At 36.7% G+C, this 24,078-nt stretch overlaps 2 protein-coding genes across 5 annotated transcripts in view; both read left to right on the top strand.

Annotated features, from left to right (window-relative positions):
• LOC106132384 (embryonic polarity protein dorsal) overlaps positions 1–21,565 on the top strand; it is a 51,570-nt gene extending 30,005 nt beyond the window's left edge. For 3 of the 4 annotated variants that reach the window (XM_060947618.1, XM_060947620.1, XM_060947619.1), the window contains exons 6-8: positions 4,104–4,333; positions 4,820–4,972; positions 5,565–7,104. In XM_060947618.1, coding sequence (XP_060803601.1) covers positions 4,104–4,333; positions 4,820–4,972; positions 5,565–6,866 — 1,685 coding nt within the window. In that variant the 3' untranslated portion in view covers positions 6,867–7,104. Of the gene's footprint in view, positions 1–4,103; positions 4,334–4,819; positions 4,973–5,564; positions 7,105–12,691; positions 12,761–15,823; positions 15,863–16,192; positions 16,234–16,990; positions 17,138–17,777; positions 18,066–18,516 lie in introns of those variants that run through there. The other variant, XM_060947621.1, reaches the window with a different exon arrangement.
• Positions 21,566–22,182: 617 nt separating this feature from the next.
• On the top strand, positions 22,183–24,077 carry LOC106132298 (uncharacterized). The gene is made up of 4 exons (XM_013331663.2): positions 22,183–22,414; positions 22,575–22,685; positions 22,794–22,911; positions 23,186–24,077. The coding sequence occupies exons 1-4, from the start codon at positions 22,347–22,349 to the stop codon at positions 23,264–23,266; spliced, it is 378 nt and encodes a 125-aa protein (XP_013187117.2). The 5' UTR covers positions 22,183–22,346; the 3' UTR covers positions 23,267–24,077.
• Position 24,078: the final 1 nt, after the last annotated feature.

The following is a 24,078-nucleotide window of genomic DNA, read 5'->3' as shown; positions in this document are numbered from 1 at the left end:
TAGTGTAAAAACTTACATGCATACATACACACATATAGTCACGTTTATATCCCTTGCGGGGTAGACAGAGCCAACAGTCTTGAAAAGACTGATAGGCCACGTTTAGCTTTTTGGCTTATTGATACAATTGAGAAAAAACTTTTTGCTAAAAATTCCAAGAACAAACTTTACCTACGTTACACCTGAAGGTCAAGTTTATGTCAAATTCTAGAAAAACATAACACAACATATGATCACGTCCATATCCCCCGCGGGACAGACAGAGTCAACAGTTTTCAAAAGACTAAAAGACCACGATCAGCTATTTGGCTTAATGATAGAATTGATATTCAAATAGTGACAGGTTGCTAGCCCATCGCCTGAAAGTAGAATCCCAAGTATATAGACTTATCCCTTAGTCACCATTTACGCCATCCATTAGTAAAGAGATGCGAGTTCGTTGCTCTTCAAAAAATGTATTAGGTAGCAAAATATATAAATATAAATTCAAAGACTTTTAGATATTACTAGCTTTCCGCCCGCGGCTTCGCCCACGTGTAATTCGGTTATATATAGCGTTTTTTAATGATCTCGACAGGGCTTTTTCTTCCACAGGCTGAAATCTTGTTACAACTGGAATTAAATATAGCCTGTGTTACTCAGGGATGATGTAGCTTTCTAATGGTGAATGTTTGAAATCGATTCAGTAGTTTCGGAGTTTATCGATTACATGTGTAAACAAACAAACATGTAAAAAAATAGATTGTTCCTCTTTATAATATTAGTAGAAAGTTGTCATACAAAGTCTTTTTTTTTAAGGATGGGAAATCATCAAATGACCTCTCCCGCTCTGGGTGGAACGGAAGGGAGTGTCAGACTTTTACTGACTAAAACCCACCTCGTTCCTTCAGTTGCCCTTTGCGTTCCGGGGCCACGGTATCTCGTTAGAACTTTCCCGCAGCCCCGGCTCAGTTTATCCCGTTTCCCCCCCTTGGGGGTTGACATTTCAAAAATCCCTTCTTAGTGCTCACTTATGTTACTAAAGGAACCTCTGTTCAAAATCTCAGACTCCTATACCGAGCGGTTTCGGCTGTGCGTTAATAAATCAGTCACCCAATCGCACCCCCTAAATCACGATTGGAGGGTAGTTTGAAAAAACTTATAATGTCAAACATATTTACTTGCCTATGTACGTGTTCATGCCAAGTTTCAAGTTTATAAACCCAAGGAATAAGATTTTTCATAGAAACGTTTTTACCCCTTTTCCCCCCCTTGGGGGTTGAATTTCCAAAAATCCTTTCTTAGTGCTCCCCTACATATCCCAAGGAACCTACATTCCAAATTTCAGCTGTCTACGACCAGTAGTTTCGACTGTGCGTTGTCTGTCAGTCAGTCACTCAGTAACGGAAGAGTTTTATATATATAGATAATGGTAGGGTCGGCTACATCGATCAGACAAACATACATACATATAATCACGTCCATATCCCTAGCGGGGTAGACAGAGCCAACAGTCTTAATAAGACATAAGCTTAACCCTTAGTCACTTTTTACGACATCCATTAGTAAAGAGATGCGAGTTCGTTGCTCTTAAAAAAATGTATTAGCAAAATATATAGATATAAATTCAAAGGCCAAATCCTACTACTATTATAAAGGCGAAAGTTTGTATGGATGTATGGATGTTTGTTACTCTTTCACGCAAAAACTACTGAACCGATTACCATGAAATTTGGTATGTAGGTAGCTGAAGACCCAGAATAACACATAGGCTACTTTTTATCCCAGAGTTCCCGCGGGATTGATAGGGTTTCCATGCGGACGAAGTCGCGGGCGGCCTCTAGTCTACTATATAATTATAATGGTGTGGTCGGCCACATCGATCAGATCATTCCCCGAATAGTCATGACGCACTTGGATCCCGTGGAGCGTCATTTGGATCTAACGGATTTTTGCCAAGTCTCATTCGCCGTCATAAATTATCGAGATTGTAGGTCTAAGGTTCGTTTGATGAAGCGTCCACTGCCAAATTGAAAGCGAAGAAAACTGCAGATGATATAATTAGGAGGGCTCTTGACATTATTCGTCATAGCCATTTATTTATTTGATGAGACAGAAAATACGGTAAAAATGTTTGGAACAAATTCATTCATTCATATAATAATCACGACTATATATGTAGCTTGCGGGGTAGACGGAGCCGGCAGTCTTGAAAGACTCATGGGCCACGTTCAGCTGTTAGGATAGAATTAAGATTCAAATAGTGACTGGTTTATACATCGCCTAAAAGATGAATCCCAAATTTATAAACCTATCCCTTAGTCGCCTTTTACAACATCCATGGGAAAGAGATGGAGTGGTCGTTCTCTTTTTATATTGGTGCCGGGAACTACACGATTCAAAATAGAATAGGGGGAAAAAATTTGAAACAAAATAGGTAAATTAAAAAAACCCTTGAGAATTTTTTGTAACTTAACCTTTTTATTTTATTTTAAAAACCAGTCTCAGCTCTAGGGAGATAACTGTAGCGGGTGCGATGATTCGGCTCTACCACCACCAAAGGCAAGATCTTCCGCTAGCCTAGATGTTATGCCTGGGAAACCGATGTGTTGGAGGTCGTGTATATGTTCCAATCCGTGAAAACTTTGTTTGCGCGATTTAGACTCTTCGCTTTTATTGGCTTATAGCGTTGCGTGATTAGCTGTTGTGACGTAGAGATGTCGCCACACAACTATTGAATTGTATTTTTCTGAGCATTTTGACATTATTTTTTGTACAGATTTATATTAGTAACACCTTACGGCAAAAAAGAATCTTTTAATTTTTATTAACATTAGTGTTTCAACCATACGATTAAGCGTTGGTCTTTAAATGAGATGCGTATGCGCAAGTAAAACTAGCGTTGTTATACGTGTATTATCATGGACTTCCGTCTGATAAATATAAAAAGTCCAACAGATGGTATTAATGGCTTCAATAGATCTCCCTACGAACAATAATGTTAGGCAATCGGTAGATTTAGATCGTGAGATAGCACCGCGACGCTAGGGTTGGCAATGATAATTATATAGTGTAGGTTAAACAGCACGTTTTCAAATGAAAACATGTAATTTTTTCAAGATCTCTAACAAACCGTTATTTTAATATTCTAAATCTGAAAAAATATCAATTGTTATTTGTGTAAATTTTTTTTTAAGAAAATTAGTAAAATCCCATAACAGAGCTTGTGATATTATCTCTAAAACGAAGAATAGTTAGTTACTTTACGTAATCTTCTGTTGCTAGCATCCATTCATCAACTGAGAGTCTTTTTATCTGTCAACTGTCAGGGAAAATAACATTCGTATGAGTTAACATAACCTCTTTCGTCAATTGGGCTCCCATGCCCATATTGTTTGCCGTTTTATAAAAATTATTCTATTCGTAATGTTTAAGCCGAAACCTAGTTATAATTTTTTATACATTAATTAAGCTTTGCCAGCCCTAGTGCTGCTTGTTCGACGCACGCGCCACTGTGCTCGAAATAACCGCGGATCGCTGCTGAATATCCGCATTGTTAGGAATAAGGGGGGGTTTTGTGAAAACGTATAGGAGTTGGAATGCCTTGAATTTGCTACAAAATTTCTAATTGAATTGAATGCGTTTTTAAGATGCATTTATAAAACGTCTACCTATTTGACAAATATCTAACGAAAAACGTACCTAATAGAATTTTAATATATTGTTCCATCATGGAACATACTATGATACAAATACGGTCAACGAACGGATCAAAAGAAGAACAAAATTGAATACAACAATTTATGACCCAAGTTGTAAATTATACTTGCTTACTTTTTGGGTAGCTTATTTTTATTGTACAGCCTCTTTCACTTAGCAATATCGAAACTGAGTATTTTACCAAAAAAAAGACGACGCAAGAGCTCCTTTGCGAAAATTTCTCTTATATTTCTTAAGTGGCAGTGGCACATACACAAAACAATTTGACATTTAACACAAGGTCCACGTTGGAATACCAGAAAACAAAAACTTTTCTACTCTGCCATATAGAATCGCCCTGCTGTGAAATCTTTCAAAGATAAGAAAGTATAAACCACTTATTTGTTGTATTGTCTTGTCCCCAGCGCGGTACCATCACAAGAACCAGCCACAGAGCATAGACCTGAACGCTGTACGGCTCTGCTTCCAAGTGTTCATGACGGACGAAGCCGGCAAAGTGAAGCACTCCCTCACGCCCGTGGTCTCCGACATCATTTACGACAAGAAGGCCATGAGCGACCTCCAGATAGCGCAGATCAGCCATTGTTCTGGGCCGGCCAAAGGTGGCACCAGGGTTATACTGCTTTGTGAGAAGGTGAGGGTTGTTAAACGTTTAGTTCCTTCGCAGAATTCACTTAGCAACAGCCAAGATGAGAGGTCCCCAGATAGCGCAGATCAGCCACTGTTCTGGGCCGGCCAAAGGTGGCACCAGGGTTATACTGCTGTGCGAGAAGGTTTAATATTAAATGTTTTTCCCTTTCATAGTATTCTCTTAGGTCTGCAGACCAATTGCGCTATTTGGATGCTTATGACTGATTGGATTGTTTGCTTATCAGCGATATTGCTCTCGTTCAGCGTCAAGTAAAAAAATTAAAAAAAAAAAAAATCAAAATATTCTTTATTCATTATAATAGGACATTTTAAAATCGCTTAAAAATTTTCGAATGTTAATGAAATTCACTTCAAAAATATTCATTCGAACGATAGTTTAAAATTCAATAGGTAAATAAAATTCAGTGTTATTTCTAGTGCCTATTACAGAGCGGTGCCTAAAAACCTTCCAATGCCCCACGTGTTGCAGGTGAACCGCGAGGACACGGCCGTGGTGTTCTTCCAGGAGGAGAGCGGGCAGCTGGTGTGGGAGGAGCGCGCGCACATCGAGGCCGTGCACAAGCAGGTGGCCATCGTGTTCACCACGCCGCGCTACTTCCGCCCCACGCAGCACCATGTCACTGTGGGTTTGGATATATAGATGAACTCTTTATTCCACCATCCTACTAATATTATAAATGCGAAAGTTTGTGAGTATGTCAGTATGGATGTTTGTTATTCTTTCACGCAATAACTACTGAACTGATAACAATGAAATTTAGTGTGTAGGTAGCTGAAGACATAGGATACTTTTTATCCCGGAGTTCCCGCGGAATTAATTCTACGCGGACGAAGTCGCGGGCGGCCTCTAGTAAGACATATAAAACAGTACAGAAAATGCAGAGATGGTACGAAGGCGGACTAATCGCTAATGCAAACTCTTCCAGACAACCTTTGGGTGAAAGTGGACGTAACAGGAGATTGGCGTTGGCGCAGAGCAAAAAAATATAATATGATTTAACATTTTAACATAATAGAATATAAACTTGTAAATTATGCGTATAAATAGACATAAATACATAGTAATTTCTTACTTAAGACTATAAAGATAATGAGACAAAAACGTCGTCTCTCCTGACGTGCTAGCCCCACATAAGTCGAGACTTGTTTATCTTTCACTCTTTCACACAAAGTTAATTACGTATTTCACAACAACAAATAAATCTGACACACAGGTACAGCTCCACCTCCAGCGGCTGACGGATAAAGCGTGCAGCGCGCCGGTCAACTTCGAGTACATCCCGGAGCAGTTCTGCCCGCCAGGTGCCCGCAAGCCGCTGCCCGACCTCACAGCTCTCGCCGCCATCTTGGCGGACACGCGGCACTCACACGCACATACAGACACACACGCAGACACACACACAGACAGCGCACACCACACGCCAGACGGCAACAATAATAAACCCATAGAAATCGACACAGATGTAGTCACGTCCACCAGCTCCAATGATGAAGTCACGGCGGATATTAACGGTAACATTGAGGATGTGGACATGCCAGATACAAACGAAAAGAGCTTAGATGATCTGCTGGATCAGGTAGCGGAGTTGGATGAAATATACTCGGAAAACCGTACTCGTTTAGAGAACGTGACTAGTTTGAACATTGAGGACACGGATATGGAGGATTTTAATGATGCAGGAACGTATACTAGTCTCCAATTGGCTTTTAAGAATCCCATTTCTATAAGCGAGCCCGAGCCGTACGAGGACGTGCAAGTTCAGACTTACAGGGGTCCTATTATAGAGTTTTCGCCGCTCAAACGGGACGTGGACGACGAACGCGCCCCGCCGCTGCCGCCCAAACGCGTGCGCAAAACGCAGGACAGCTTCAAAACTAGTCAGACCTCCGTCGACAGCATTCTCAAACCCGGCAGGCAGCTGCCGGTGTCGCGGAACACGGAGATACTGAGACGTGACCGCACCGAATTATCGGTAGCTAGGAGCGAGCCCGCGTTGCCGCCCGTTAAAAAACGATCGTTTTTCTCCCGCTTGTTCCGCAGAAGGGACAAGTCCCCCGCGCCCAGCGTCAAATCCGAGGGCAAGGAGAAGAAATCCAAACCTGTGGGTAGATCGGTATCTAGTGTTTCAGGTCAACGCCCTTCCAAATTCAAATCGTCAGTGTCGCACACGTCTCTGAAAGACAACGCGTCCGGAACGGGTTTGAGTTACGCTGATAGTGTCACGCATATATCTTTGCACGGCGACGATAATGAGAAGTCCACATCTCAGACTTCGTTGCGTAGACCGGCGAGTTTAGCTCCTTTGCCGCCGACAGATGGCGGCACCATCTTGGTGGCGGAAAGCGTTTTGGCGTTGGACGCGTCGGCGTTCAAAAAGTTACAGGACGATTTAGATTTGACGGACGCGGAGCACTACGCGCTGTACATGGCGGTGGCGCCGCACGCGACGGTGTCCGAGTTTGACGAGACGAGTTGCTATTATTCGCCGATAGATGGCAGCAGGTTTCAGAACTAAACGCGATACTATGTGAATAGTTCTTAATTGAAAAGAGAGCTTGCAGATAAATTACTATTTGAATGAAATATTAAGGCGTTTTTTGTTGAGTTGAGATAGCTTCATTATTTTTCTCACTCACCATAAACTATTCATTTCAAAGTTCGATGCTTAAAAAATCAGAAGGTGAAATCTTACAATGACCTCTAATTTAGCCAATGTACTACTCTGTCAAGAAAGTAGCAGGAAAAGATCAATAATACACAAACTGTTTGTTATTCATCCAAATTTATTTTATCACCTTCAAAATATGCTCCTTTAGAAACGATACACTTACGCCAACGAATAATCCAATCATCAAAACATTTTTTAAACGCTGTTTCCGGAATTGAGGTCAGTTCTCGCCGCGAATTCTCTTTTATGTCTTCTACCGATTGAAAACGGGTGCCACGAAGTGGTAATTTGAGTTTAGGAAAAAGAAAAAAGTCGGCTGGAGCCATATCTGGTGAATATGGTGGTTGCTCGATGGTATTTGTTGAGTGTTTGGTTAAAAATTCGTTCACAATGATGGCCTTGTGCGAAGGTGCATTATCATGGTGCAAAATCCAAGAATTTTCTTTCCACAAATCTGGCCTTTTTCGTCGGATTTGCTCTCTTAAACGCCGCATAACACTCAAATAATATTCCTTATTTACCGTTTGACCTTCCGGCAAGAATTCCGAGTGCACAACACCGCGATAGTCAAAGAAAACAGTCAACATGACTTTGACTTTTGAACGACTTTGGCGTGGTTTTTTCGGTTTCGGTTCAGTTGGAAGGCGCCACTCCGAAGCTTGTTGACTAGTTTGCATGTCAAACTCGTAAACCCACGTCTCGTCACCAGTAACAATGCGTTTCATGAATGTTGGGTCGGAATTGACTCGTTCTAGCATGTCCTCAGCGAATCTCATGCGATTGAGTTTTTGAAAAAAATTCAGGTCTTTTCGGACTAGCCGAGCGGCAACATGTTTCATACCCAAATTATTAGTTAAAATGGTACGGATCGACTCGTGAGATACAGAAAGTTCGGTGGCTATCTCTCTCAAAGTTGAATGAGGATTTTCAGTCACTATTTCCTTCACTTTTGCGATGTTAACTTCAGTTGCAGACGTTGATGGCCTACCAGAGCGAGGCAAATCTTCCATCACATCTCGACCGCTTTTGAACGCTTTGTACCACTCATAAGCACGAGTTTTTGATAAAGTCGATTCACCGTAAGCCTTCTGTAACATTTTCAGTGACTCCGAACACGATATTCCATTGGCAATGCAAAATTTAAGACAAACTCTTTGTTCGATGTTTTTATCCATTATGAAATTAGCAATACACACTAGATATGATATAACTAAAAATAGCACTGTATTTAATGTAAACAACAGATGCAACTCAAACTCCGCGCCAAAATGGAAAACAGTTGTGCCAATCTAACAACAACAAAAAAAACAAAAATTTGAATTTGGAACCATAAATAAATAATCCATTCCCGATACTTTTCTGACTGAATGTATACTAGACATACTGTCTACATACCAACAATTCTCATTAGGTATAGACAAGACAAATGCACTAGTTACTAGTATTTTTGTCCTCTAGTCGCTACCTAAATTTACAGGTAGATGTAATAGTCCTATTCTATTCTACTGGAAACAACAGTAAATATATTTTAAATACTATAAATGCCGCGCCGATGGATGCATGGCTAGGGGCGAGCCTAGTCTCGAGCGTGCCACTTCCGCCATGGGGTTGGGCGACCCCCAGGTAATGGCTAGCCTTACCCTGGCATGCGGGGCACTGCTGGGGCGGACAAAATTTTTCCCTAGCGTCTCGTGGGAATCGCATGGATGCAAATTTTTTGAAAGAGCACCTAGATGGCGGCGATGGTGTCCGCACCCCATCACGTCTCGTTCCCGGCGGGAGCGGTATGCGGTCTGCTGAAAGCCGCTTTGCGACGATGAATGTAAGAGGAGGGATGAAGGATAAGATTGAGGAAGTATGCCAGATGATGGATGAAAGACGTTTGGATGTGTTGTGCGTGAATGAAACGAAGCGGAAAGGATGCGACGCGACGCAGCACGGCCCTTACACGGCGTATTGGTCTGGAATTTCCAGTACCAGCCGAGGCTGTCAAGGGGTCGGTCTAATTCTTTCTGCACGAATGGCTGAGTGCGTGAATGAGTATGAGTGTGTCAGCCCTCGTCTTCTATGGATTAGGCTGAAAGTTGGAATCACTCGGATCTTCGTTCTAGGTGTTTATGCACCTTGGGATGTGGGTTCGAGGGGTACAACATCAGCAAAAAGCGAAAACGAGGAGTTCTGGAATAGTGTAAGAGAAGTATTGAAAGTTACCAAGCCAAATGAGAAGATTATTATGTTAGGTGATTTTAATGGATGGGTGGGTGTAAAGCGTGATGGATATGAAAAGGTGCTTGGTGCGTTTGGTGACGAAAAGGTGAATGATAATGGAAGAAGTGTATTAGAAATTTGTCTAGAGTGGGATCTTTTTGTGTCGAACTCAATGTTTCAACATAAAGAGATCCACACCTACACAAGAGTGGAAGGTATTTTAAAAAGTATGATAGACTTTGTGATTGTAGATGAAAGATTGAAGAACAAAGTGCTGGATACCCGTGCATATCGCGGTGCTGGCATTGACTCGGACCATTTACTGGTGATATCCCGGATAAGGGGTATCTTCAATCGCTGGCGGCACAGGGTAAGGGAGCAAACCAGCGCTTTGGAAAGAGTAAAAGTAGAAAATTTGCAAGATATGGATGTAGGTAAGAAGTATATTAATAGACTGAAGGATGAATTTGAAGATTTAGAGGAAATGAGCGATATTGAAGATGGATGGAAGGAATTTAAAGAAAGAATTGTGAAAGTAGCTGTTGAAGTGTGTGGTGTAAGTAGAAGATGGAAAGGAAAAAATCACAAAAATGCGTGGATGAGTAAAGATGTGCAAGAACTTGTGCGATTAAAGAAGAAAGCATGGCTGGATTTGTTAGCAGCAAAAGCTAACTTAAGAATGCAAGAGGTTATAGATGAAGATGTGAATGAAGCACGTAAGGAATATAAGAAAATGAAAGATTTGGTTAAGAAAGCTGTGATTAGAAAGAAAGAAGAGTATAAAGAGGATTTTGATAAAAGGCTATCAGAAGACTTTCAGTCAAATCTGAAAGTATTCTGGAAATCCGTAAGGTCAGCCCGAGGAAATACTATAACCAGAGAGCTGACTAGGATCAGATGCCAGGATGGTAGCGTTGTGAAAGGAGAAGAATGTGTACTAAAGATATGGAAGGACTATTTTGAAAGTTTATTTGAAAAAAAAGGAAGGAAATAAGAAAGATTTCTGCTATAGCGAAGAAAAAGAGAATAAGATGGAAGGCGAAATTGAAATGTTCGAAATTGTGGAAGCACTTAAGAGTATGAAAGCGGGAAAGGCTGCTGGGTGTGATAGAGTGTCGGTCGAGATGCTTAAAGCAGGAAAAGGCGTAGTAGCTAGTCAGTTGTACTGCCTTTTCAATTTGTGTTGGAGAAGCGGCCGAGTACCAAAAGATTGGTGTAAGGCTGTTATCGTGCCACTTTACAAAGGAAAAGGGTCACAGCTGGACTGCAAAAATTATCGTGGTATAAGCCTGCTTAGCGTCGTCGGCAAATTGTATGCTAAGGTATTGATTAATAGAGTCAGGAATGAAACTGATGACAAAATATGGGATGCTCAAGCGGGATTTCGAAAGGGAATGGGATGTACTGATCAGGTCTTTTCCTTGCGGTGCATAGCCGAAAAGTTTTTGGCCAAGAGTCAAAAAGTCTATTGCACATTCGTAGATCTGGAAAAGGCCTATGACAGAGTTGAGAGGAATGAATTGTGGTCAGCACTTTCTATGCATGGGGTGAGCAGTCTCTTAATACGAGCACTGAAATCCTTATATGAGGACTCGAGTGCTTGTGTCAGGATAAACGGAGCGCACACTGAGTGGTTTAAGATTGAGAAAGGCGTTAGGCAAGGATGTGTTGCGTCACCGTGGCTGTTCAACCTATTTATGGATAGCTGTTTGACAGATTTGAAAGAGTCTAAAAGTGGATTAAGGATGAATGAGTTACTCGTCAAATGTCTGCTCTATGCCGACGATCAGGTTATACTGGCGTCATCAGCGGAGGAGTTACAGGAGATGGTAAACTGTATGCATGAAGCTTTAAAAGAGAAAGGAATGAAAGTGAACGTAAGTAAAACTAAAACACTGGTTTTTGAAATGGAGAAAGAAATGACAGCATGTAATATTTTGATTGGAGGAGAAAAAGTGGAGCAAGTGAAAGAGTTTGTATATCTAGGATCAAAGTTTACATCAGATGGCAAGTATGATAGTGATATTGAAAGGAGAGTGAACGCGGGGAACATGGTGAATGGAGCTTTGCATGCCTTTATGAGCAGTCAGAAACTATCCAAAAAGGCTCGACTGGCTGTGCACAGGGGCGTGTTGGTCCCGACATTAATGTATGGGAGTGAAAGTTGGGTATGGCAAAAGAAGCATGAAAGCAGAATAAATGCAGTGGAAATGAGAGCGTTAAGGAGTATGATGGGTGTGAAATTGAGTGACAGGATAAGGAACAGCGTGATAAGGGAATGTTGTGATGTGAAAGAAGATGTAGTTACAGGAATAGAAAAGGGTATGTTAAGATGGTTCGGTCATGTGGAGAGGATGAATGAAAGCAGGTTGACTAAGCAGATATACAAGGAGAGTGTGGAGGGAAAGGTCGGAGTGGGAAGACCTAGACGAACGTATCTTGATCAAATTAAGGACGTCCTGGTAAAGGGTCAGGTCAAAAGTACCCGAAACCGCCGAGCTTGTATGAAGAGAGTTATGAATGTGGACGAAGCGAAAGAAGTATGCAGAGATCGTGGCAAGTGGAAAGAGGTAGTCTCTGCCTACCCCTCCGGGAAAGAGGCGTGATTTTATGTATGTATGTATGTATGTATAAATGTCTTATTTCAAGTCTGATGATGTACTTAAAGCCAAATACCAAAGACTACGTTTTTTAAATTATCTAGTCATGAATACTTGATCCTTTACATATTGATACTAGTCAATTCATAGTAGTATTTTCAAATTAATTTAAATAAATTAAAACTACTTACAAAAAAGAAAGAAAAAAAGATGATTACAAACTAAAATTTAATTTACAAATTGTACAGTCCCTGCATAGTATCAACTTGCGGGAGTGTGAGTAATTCATAATTAGATAAACAACGAATTTATAAATATTTATTAGATTTTCGTTTATATTATTTACGAACTGGAATCTCCATTTTTGTAGACGCATAAAAGGAAGCACGAAAATAATACCGAGTGTTAGTACTGTGACTGATTTATAGTGATTATTATAAAATAAAAATATCAAACACATACACTACACATACATAATAACACATTCAACTCAATATGAATAATTATAAATATTGCCTTTTATATCACGACTAAACTACTACGATAAAACAAAAAAAAGGAATCATTGTCTTAATTCAATTCAAAATCATAATTTACATCAATTAATTAAAGTTGCTGCTTATAAAAAAGTACAATAATAACCCAATTGGGCATCGCAATTTTTAAAATAATATGGAACGGCATAAGGTTCAGTTGCGACAAAAGGTCGCAAATTAACTTTTAAATTACACAGCTCATTCTACAAAATGCTATCTTAAATTTTTAATGACAAGCAACACCGTTCTTTATCGTGAAAAAAGGCAATATTGTTAAAGAGAATTTGTGAGCTAAATGTTAATATATTTTTTAAACTCAACTTTATAGATGCCGGTTATATTGAGGGTATCAAACGGAAAAGACCTCCGTCTGTCTTACAGGAGTACGACCATGACAGTAAGTGTCACAGTTTCAGGTTCTCATTTACAAACGTTGATAAAGCATATGTATTATTTTCTCTCTCTCTTTCTCTCTTTGGTTAATGAGCGAGAGGGTATATAAGCTTTAGAAACGTTTGTGAATATCAGATACAAATGTTATAAACAATACAATATATATTTATTATGTGCACGTAAAACAAAAAATGTTTTATTATATTAAGTATTATAAAAATTTGATAATGTCACGATGAAATCAATTATTTACCGAGCGGCCTACGTTTTTGATATGATTCTATATAAATATAATTAAAATAAAATATCAAGTCGTTGGGATTATATAGTTTTGAATGTAGTCAAAAAGATACCACCAAATTTAACATATGTTTTAATTGAATTTACTAACCCCATATGTATGGTATTTTTGTCAACCGAGGTATAAGGTGATAATTAAATTGATGTTCGTAAGTCTCATTTGTTAATGTAACTATATTTATAAATTATAATATTATTAGCTAATCTAACACGATGGGCATCTAACAAGTATTATATTATACAAATTATTCTAACCATATTATTAATTTGATTAGGAATTGTAACTAACAACTTTTTCAACATTGAATCCATTCATCTGGTTGGTTTGATTCGATGTTTGAAAATATTTTTGTGTTGTCGTCGGGAAGTGGAATAGAATTATTGTTTTTTTTTCTTAGTGCAAAGAAAGGTTATTGTATGGATATGAACGAATGAACGAAAATGTTTGAACAATTTAATATCAATTTGTATATTAAACCCTATTCTTTTTTTTAAACGATTTGAAACATATATAAGACAGTAACCGTCTTTGACAAAAAGTTTTTAAAATCTTATACATAAAATTAAATTTTGGGTTTTAAACATGAGGCTTATGAGAATGAATGCGAACAAAGTTACTCTATTAGTTGTTAATTTATTTGTTTTTAATATTATTTACGTGTTGTTGTTTCATATATATTTATTTATTTTTCGTTATATTTGTAATTGTTTCTTCATTATTTCAAATTTCTCATAAATAAAATTATACCAAATAGTTTAAATGATTGTTGCTTCTTTTTTACTAAATAATTATTAATTGTTCTTTAAATGCATTTATATGAAATATTAGTTAAATATGTTTTAATATTATACAAAAATATGACGATAAAATTGAAAGAAATATAAGTAATTAATGTGTTTAGTGAAAAAGAAGCTAGAAGATTACAAAAATGGCTCGGAGAGTCGCTATGCCTTCATAGCGTGCATGCTCCGTAGCAAAGTGCTATAAGTACAAATTACATTTCTTTGAGACGAAATATAGTATGAATTATAGAAAGGCAAAATAATTGCCGAAAATGATAATGTCAAATAAAATTTATTATATGTATATACAACAAAGAATCAATCCGTGACAATCAAGTCACTTAAATCTTAAAATTAACACTCTTTTCACGGTTTCATTGACATATATTCGTACTATATCTCGTTCTTTACTTTATTTAGATGAAAATGTTTTTTTTTTTGAACATTTAATTCAAAATTAAACCTAGGTGCTAATGTGGATATGTGTCGGTCACCAGTTTGTAAAACTGGATAATGCTTTTAGATACGTTATACATATATACTTTTGTACCACAGAATGTTACTTAAATTAGTTATAACTTAAAATGTAAAAAGCCAACCTTGATGTAATAGCGTTAAAATAATGAAAATAAATTGCTAATATTGCGCTCTATTTTCGATATTAAGAAGGTAAAATAACTGTGTAGGCCATTTATATGCAACTTGCCTCATTTGGGGTCACGTGGAATGTACTGCACGGAAAAATCTGATCGTTCGAAGTTTTCATGAAAATATTGATTTAATATAAACGACCAGCCTAAAGAGGTATAGGGGGTCGTTTATAATGATAATTTAAACCTTAAAAAAATATTAATTGAGGCCTTATTTACATGAAGAAATCGTGCAATACATTCCACGGCGATATAAAATAATCTTACTGTGTCAAAATGCTATTTTGTTTATGAGTGTGATACATATCCTGATGATTTGTAAAGGAGTAAATGATTTTTTAAATAAAATTATATCTACAATAAATACTGATACGATATCAGAGAACACAGAGCGCATAGACGATAATTGAAAAGTTTAATTTTTGGGTTATGTCTCTTCGCTTTTAGATATTTTTACATTTTTATACAGACAGGCTTCAAGTGCAAGAAATCTTATATTAATATGCTAATAAATGATGTTCTTTTATATTTCTTTTTTGTGTAATAGTGATTCCAATAAATCCCCTAATCGGGTGTGAAGGTACGGAGATATAATTACATTGTAGCATGGTTGTGACTTTTTAATTTTTGTTTTTTTTTTCTAACTTTTTTTTCTATCCCTTATCCACACATATTCATATTAGCGTTTTGTTATTACGTCGTCGTTTTGCATGCTTTTATTTTTTCAGCTGTTTTTTTTATTTTAGTTAGTGTTATTGATTTAGTAGATAGAAAAAAAATTAGGATAATTTACGCCATGATAACTATACCATAGAGCAGTAACTTTCACCGTTTACTTTGAACTAACAACGAAATGCAAGTAATTTAACAAATTAACATGATATTTACTATGATTCTAATCAAAACATAACATAATGTGCCGGTCAATACGGCTTTTGTTTACAATTACATAAGCAATTCAGCGTAAATTTTCTTAAAGATACTCTTCGTTGTAGTAAACGCATAGAACGACACAACGCGACGACCAAAGCTCAGCGTCTGTCTTGTCGCGTCGTGTCGCGTCATGTGGCCGAGTATAGGAATCGGAATAGTATGAGATAATAGAAGTGCCATATCGTACACGAAATTTAATTTATTATGACATGATAACATAGATTAAATACACGTGTGTCATCGCAGCTGTCAAATAACATTATGATGACTGATGTGACGTGATTACTATCAACTCTTACCACTACTATATTCTTATATTATTCCGAATATTATGGTTTAGAGATATGTGTATATGGTTTTTTTTATTATTACTGTATTAATATATGTTTGTATTATTCCAGGAGGTTTCGCCGATCCGAAAATCAAATCGGAACCTCGAGGTAAGTCTTTTTCAATTTCACTTTCAAAGATCAGATTAAACATCAATATTATCATTCCCTGGCGTAAGTCTTGGTCGTGTCCTCAGAAATCTGGAGAGGATCTTGGATTGGATGAGTCAGTTTTTTTTACACGAAACGAATCCAATCTGACCTCTGCAACCTTTGCAAGGGAACCTAACCCAGTTTTGGTTATGGTAACCCTTTCAGTTGCTCAATAGTGCAGGTCTCCTTACGATAAAATAAGAATCTTAACACAAATATGTATAGAATAGAATTATTAATTTGGGGCAGGACATTGACAATTATTAAATGTGTTTTTTTTTTTCACAGATAAGCTGTCACCTCGTCCTATCAACCAGTTCAACGAACAGGTATGTAGCCTATTTAATAAAAAAAAAATAACAGATTATGTTAGCCTCGAAGTAAGTTTGGAATTTGTGTAACGAGATACTAACTCAATGATACTATATTTTACTATAAATAAATACTTATATAGATAAACATCCAAGACCCAGGCCAATCAGAGAAAGTTCGTTTCTCATCATGCCCTGGCCGGGATTTAAACCCGGGACCTCCAGGGTTCGAATCCCGGCCAGTGCATGATGAGAAACGATCGAGAAATAATGACATTGAAAGGTTTGGCATTCGTTATACACGTCATATACGTTTGGCATTGAAAGTGTGAAAGAAAAAATGTTTATTTGGTACATAACACTTTATATATATATATATTATATATATATATATATATATATATATATATATATATATATATATATATATATATATATATATATATATATATATATATATATATATATATATATATATATATATATATATATATATATTATAAATATATATTTATTATATTATGGTGGAGGTCCCGGGTCTGAATCTATATATAATTAATTGTGGTCTATATTTTATAGACCCATATTTTTTTTTAAATCGACATTTTATATACTCGCGCGGGCAAAACTGCGGTTAAAAACTAGTAAGAAGTAAATAGTGAATAGAAATAAAAAATAATCCGAGATATACATACAGGTGGAATAAGAATTCAGTAACCTAGTCAGCTATAACAAGTTTCAACAATTCCCTCATTAAATGTATCTATGTATCTAGTGGCAATATGAGAACGTGGCCGGCCCGTCCGTCCAGCGGTTCACGCCGCCGCAGCAGTGGGCGTGGCAGAGCCCGCCGTACCAGCAGATGACTCTGTCGCCCCCGCACGACGTCAATGTCATGCACATGCCCGGCTCTAGTTTACAGGTACACTCTCTACATAGTGTTTCAGAACCCCATGTGTAAGTTTTCATTTGTGAAAAACGCAACTATTGCGTTAAGTTCCAATTTTGTATGTAAACTTGAACAGCGCCTCTAGCGGAAACTATTAGAAATAAAATGACGAGTGAATTTGTACAAACTTTTACTAATGACGATGAGTTTCTGAACGTTTCGAAGCGTATTCAAATTTTAAACAAACAGTTATACTTGAGGTACAGTATCCAAGACGTATACTAATATATAATACTTAGAGTAAACTTATAGTGCACTTATACTTTAGAAACTCATATTATAATGGTAAATAATATTGATTCGTCTTATTTTTTTAAAATACATTTTAATAATCGTTACCATGGATGTCGTAAAATGCGACTAAGGTATGGGCTGATAAACTTGTGATTCTTCTTTTAGGCGATGGGCTTGCAACCTGTCACTATTCGAATCACAATACTATTATTAAGCCTAACAGCTGAACGTGGCCTGTCAGTCTTTTAAGTCTGCCGGCTCTGTCTACCCCGCAAGTGATATAGACGTGATTATATGTATGAATTAGTGTTCTATTTTAACAAAATTTAAATTTTAGGGTTAGCATGATCTGTGTAATTAACATTAACTTTTAATTCAGGTACCATCGCTAAGCCCCAACATACAACAGTTGGACCAATCGATGTCCCCAACCCCGTCACATATGGGTCATTCCCCCGTCATGGGGCACGTTTCACCCGCCATGGGGCACGTCTCACCGGCGATGGGGCACGTTTCGCCCGGCCTCGCGCAAATGTCCCCGATGCAAGCGGGTCAGGTTTCGCCGAGAATGGCCGGGCAAATGTCGCCCATTTCCCCGGCCATGGGGCAATTGTCGCCGATGTCGGTGCAGCCGATACCGGTACCGGTACCGCAGCAGTTTGCCCCGGTGAGTTTATTATGAATTTTGAATTTAAAAAAAAATTAAGTATATATTTTTTGGTTTAAATTTTGGCTAGGTATGTGACAATGCATTCTGTAAATGGGATGTCATTTCGTTTAACTTTTACCGCTGTGAATTTTAATATAACTAGAATATTTTATCTATACCAGTTGTCACGTCTATATCTCTACTAATTGGGTAGACAGGGCAAACAGTCTCAAAAAGACTGAAAGGCCACGTTCAGCTGTATGGTTTTATGATGTAATGGAGATTCAAATAGTGACAGGTCGCTTACCCATCGCCTACAAGAGGAACCCCAAATTTATAAGCCTAGCCCTTAGTCGCCTTTTACGACATCCATGGGAAAGAGATGGAGCGGTCCTATTCTTTTTTTGTATTGGTGCCGGGAACCACACGGCACATGAACAATAGTATTTACCATTAATTTCTGTTGAAGATGCCGCCCACCATGATGGAGACGGGCGTGGACAGCACGCCGTCGTTCACGAGCCTGCTGCAGGAGAACGCGGGCGCGGCGGCCGCCGTGGACTCCGCGGACTTGTCCATCATATCGTCCATGTTCGCGGACCGCGCGCCGGACTTATCCGACAGCCTCAACCGGCTGTCCACCAGTGATCTGCTGCAACCTTAGTGACCAGTGATTTGTGACAGTGTTGGATAATACATGTTGGCATCTCAACAGCGGTGATAGTGTTTGAGTTGAGAGTGATAAAAAGTGTTAGTTGAAGAAATGTGAGCGGTCGAGTCGTTGGAGATGTGTATCAGCACTTTTGGTATCTCGTTGATGTGATGTGAGTAGTCAAGTCGGTGTAAAATTTATCAGACTTCAAACTTTTGATATTTCAATAAATTGCAGGGTCTTTGCATATGTTAACAAAACATATGCTTATCTCTCTTCCTATCTTTTTAGGATAACTTAAGCTAGAGGGAAAGTAAGACAGTTATTCTTTTTCTTTATTATGACTGTTTTTATAATACACAATTTCAAAGCCTTTTAGGGCCGAATTTCACAAAAGTGAAAAAGTTAATGAAATACAGACCTCATTCTTAGACGAAGATCTATTGCGAAAAGTTAAATTGAAATTGTAAAAAACTGAAATGAATGCGGTCGTAGAACCAGAATCTATTTAAAAAACGCGGTAGGAATTATTAAATAAATAAAAATTATTATTGTACATGTACATTTCATCACAGCTAGGGTCTCTATGGGGTAGGCACAGAGTAAAATTTTATGTACATAACAAATCATAAACATAAAATAAAGGAACAATAATAGAAAGAACAAAAAATCACTATGCCTTCCACTGACTGATATTTTACAAATTTTTTGCTTCCTCTACTCTCAGCAATCACTCTTCATACTCGAAGATTATTTTAATAAAATAATATTAGGAGTAGTAGAGCAAGTTCATATTTTTTCTACAGTGCATTTAAATATTGTTTATTCAGTATTTGCATGGGTATAATAAGTGATAATAAATGTTAAACCTTTTTAGATGTTGTTTTGTACAGTAAATATTTAATATGATACATCACATTTTTTAATGAGTTGAATTATAGATAAATAAATTTTATGTGAGACAATTACTTACGATTTATCACCGTTATAAAAAGTTGAACTTTTTTCGCTCCAGTATTTTTTCCATGACGCCATTATTTGGATTAACAATATAAATTTCTTACAATAATATGAAATGCGTCATTATTTGCAAAAAGAACTTTATCTTCAAAGAATTTGCAATCACAAAATTACTTCTGGCGAATGTTTTGCTGATTTATATGATCCCTTCTTTTCCTTCCGTATTCTTATTCATACATTTGCTTTCTATTTTTTCAAATTGTGTTGTAAAATTGGCGCCCAACGTGGCGCCATCGATATGTCATATAGTTGTTAATAAAATAAGTTTGGTGGCATTATATTAATATAATTTAATTATTTTATTGAAACTACACATTCCATGATGCACTATGCATTTGTATTAATTTTTTGAAATTATTTTTACAGTATATTTAAAGAGCATTGACTGGTGATAATTTTGTGTGAAGTCCTATTTTTTATGACTATTTTTTTAATTTTGTTTTAGTTATTGAAATTTGACTTTTATTGGTGCTTGCATCTACAGTACATTTTTGAATATGTATCATATGAATTTTTGTAAATATTTTTCTTTATGGCAAAGAAAATATAAGTTTTATTACTGAATTAATTATTACCATATATCACAATTTTGTTACCAATACACATTTATATGTATTGTTATAAGAGATTACTTTTTGATATTAAAATGTAACAATACCCTCTCTATGAAAGTAAAGAGGACTATTGTTTACTGAGTGTTGCGAACTGAGTAGCTTCGATTTTATTGTTTGTAAATATGAATGTTCATGTTTTAGAATTAAATCTTAATTAAATATATATAAAAATCCTGGAAATACTGTGTAATCATAAGATTGAGTACTTCCTCGCATTATTGCATTCCTAGATGGCTTAGAGTTTGAAGCACACTAAAGACAGCGAGTGTTCAGGAGATAGCCGTGCCACAGACCTCACCTTGGCTTGATTTTAGTTGGCTGATACCAATATTAGAATTAATATCCTTTCATTAAACTTGCACTTGACAATTTATAGAGCACCTTTAATTTAATCACCCAATTCTGTACATCCTCGTTCTTTTCTAGTGTTTTATTATGTGTTTTCAACTAACGAAAATAGAATATACTGCATCGGTACAGTCTGTCTGCCCAGAATAGTTTAGATTATGAGATATAGATTCGTTTCCATTTTCTTATTTTATGTTCATAATCCTGGAGAAGTAATACATGTACGTACTTTGATAAATAACTTATAAAGTGTTTAATTTGATAAAAGTTATTTTTTTCATTGATGCCCCATATACATGCATTCATATATATATAATCACGTCTATATCCCTTGCGGGGCTGACAGAGCTAACAGTCTCGAAAAGATTGACAAGCCATTTTCAGCTCTATAGCTTTATAATGGAATTGGGATTCCAATAGTGACAGGGTCCTAGCCCATTGTAGACCACAAGAGGAATCCCAAGTTTATAAGCTTATCCCTTAGTCACCTTATGAAATCGAAAGGTGGATTGTGACATTTTATTATCGAGTTCAATGATACTTTTTTATATTAATTGTGTGATAATGATTTTTCCTTCTGTTAATGTTCTAATTTCCTAAATAATTTTCTGTTTGTCTCATTTTTTGTGGTAAATTCAATTTCAACTATTAATTATTTTATGAAACACTTGTAAATTTTAAATAAGGACATGATAACGCAGGATATTTTTGTTGTAAGTTTCGAAAATGGAGATTTTTAAGACCATTGATAATTGTAAATTTCGTCGAAAGAAAATAACGGTTAGTTTGTAAATTAAGCTTTAGAGATGTGCAATCGTGCAATAAACCGTGTGGAATGTTATATTTTTTATGACCATATGAAGAAATAAAAGATTTTAATTATGCCCATGTATTTTATTTTCAACACAAAATATTTGAAATTTTGCCCCGGAAGAAGAAATACGTATTCCTGAGCCAATTCAAGATCCTCCTCAACTCAGGGCTGTAATAAGATCCATCCTCCATCCTCGCAAGGGATTAAGATGTGATTATATTATGTATTTAATAATCATACACGTGATCTAAGACTATCTTCGCACCCGTGGGAATTTCAGGATAAATATATTCTACCCGTGTCTTAAATTTTATCAAAATCCGTCCAATTGTTTTTGCATAAAAGAGTAACAAATACGCACACATCCTTACAAACTTTCGAGTTGTGGGTCAGAGCTTCACTTTCATGGGAGTTTCGGAAAAGTAACAACATACTCATAATAAATGTTATTCCAGGTTAAACTTTACTCATGTACCAAAAGCCATACAACTTTCGCATTACATTGTGTAATTTTTACGTAGTAGAATATTAGGTAGGAGTTTATTGCATTCTTTTGCTTGACGCTTTACTTCATAACTTTAAAAAAATGTTCTATGCGTTTGACAATGACACCTTTCATAAATATTGAACCGAATGAAAATTAACCCTATGCACATCTAAATAAGAAGAAAATTTGCGTGTAATTTCATTTTTGTTTATTTCCAAGTTGCTTGTTGTTGCTGTGAACCAAATAATTACAAAACAAAAGTTGAAATAAAAATATGCATTGTATGTTCTAAGAAAAGTTTTTATGCTATTAGTTATATACAATATAAATAGTTATTTTCTATCTTCGCCTAATTATTGTGACAATGGGAGACTTTGTGCCCGAACCTAAAAAAATTGGTGTTTGGGCTGAGGGAACTCGTATTGAGGCAAAGTAAGTCTTTCTCAATTTTTAATATCACACTGATAAGGTCGGGAAAAGTTGCTAATGCACCATTATCAATCTTAATGCAGGTCTTCTTCAAAGATCTTGATCGTTTGGAAGTAGCATTAATATCATTTGGACAACTTTAAAACGTATCTTTGCTTTCCAGGGAATTCGTTATCCCAAAAAAATCTCCAGATTCCAGTGATGACATCCCCACAATACCAGACCTAGATGATTTACAGGAGATCTTCGAAAAGGAGATATCCATGCCACCAGTGTAAGTATTCATGCAAGTTTACTTCCCATTGTATGACAAATAATGCAATGCATATGCAAAATATAAGCTTGAAACTCATTTAGGTAGTAAATTCTCAATAATTTGCAGCACAGATAGAAAAGACAAAGAAACTGTAAATGCCTTGTCCGAGGTTGGTGGGGGGCTGACTGGCTCTGCAGATGGGGTGGATGCAGTGTTAGCAGTGCTTAAGACATACATACCTCAGGTATGTAGACAGACAAGAAATATTTTTTTTTATTGCCACAGAGCTGTCAACTTATCACTTGAACTATTGTAATTTGTTGTTCTCAGCAAAAACACAACATTAAAATGTACCATTATGAAGGTACCCATTAGGAATATACTCTCAAAGACCACATATAGGACCTATATCATGTAAAATTTCAAATTATACTCTAGTCACCCTGCAGTTTGTGGTGTGCACTGATATGTCGTGGATAGTCAGTCAATTTTTAATATATTTAGATTACATTTTCCAGGTAGAGGAGGACACTGCAGACACAGTGTGGACCGTGGACTCGTTGCTCACTCAGCTGGCTGACGAGGCAAATGAAGCCTGATCTAAACCACATCTATGTATATTGCCGAAAACATTTGAACTGCATGCAAGGTTTGAGCAAGGTTTCCCACATCCAGCACTACTAATTCTTTAATCATGAAGTATTTTTTTTAAAGATTATTACTATATAGTTTTTTTTGTTTCTGATCTTTTCCAATATGTAAAAGTTGTGTTTCAATTAGGTTTGATAATTCAAAATCACTGACACAGTCATAAAATTAAATAAATCAGTTAAAAAAGTGCTAGTGAATTCAGAATCATTATGAATAATCTATTTTCTTGTTTCTCTTGGCTTCTAGTTCTGGTTGCATCCTCACTCCGAAGAGCATGCCTTTGACCATGGACCCTGGATTGGGTGAGTCACGTTTTTACACAAAGCGACTCCCATCTGATAGTTATTGGTGCATGGCCAGGGTGGGATTCGAACATGTGCCTTTCTGCGCATTTTAAGCGTACACCTTACCAATTCAATCACATACACTCTCATTCAGAATAATCTATGTCTCGTCTAAAACTAAAGAATTGACTAAAGATACCATATAGGTAATATGTTCAGTAATCACATAGGCATTGTTCAGGAGTTATTTTGTAAATTCCAAAATGCAACCTCAGGTGTTGAAAGATGTTGCAAAATAAAACTTAAATGTATTTTTAAGTTATTTTTAATTATTAATTAGGTAACTAAAACTATTTTCCGTCCACATTTTAATTGATGTGCTTATTAGTAATTAAGGAATGATCTCTTAAATATATCACATACATAGAAATAATAAACATGTAATGAGTATGAAATAAAATTAATTATGAATTTAT

This window comes from Amyelois transitella, chromosome 14 (assembly GCF_032362555.1).
Source record: "Amyelois transitella isolate CPQ chromosome 14, ilAmyTran1.1, whole genome shotgun sequence".
Classification (NCBI taxonomy): Eukaryota; Metazoa; Arthropoda; class Insecta; order Lepidoptera; family Pyralidae; genus Amyelois; species Amyelois transitella.
This window is presented reverse-complemented; position numbering and strand designations above follow the sequence as displayed.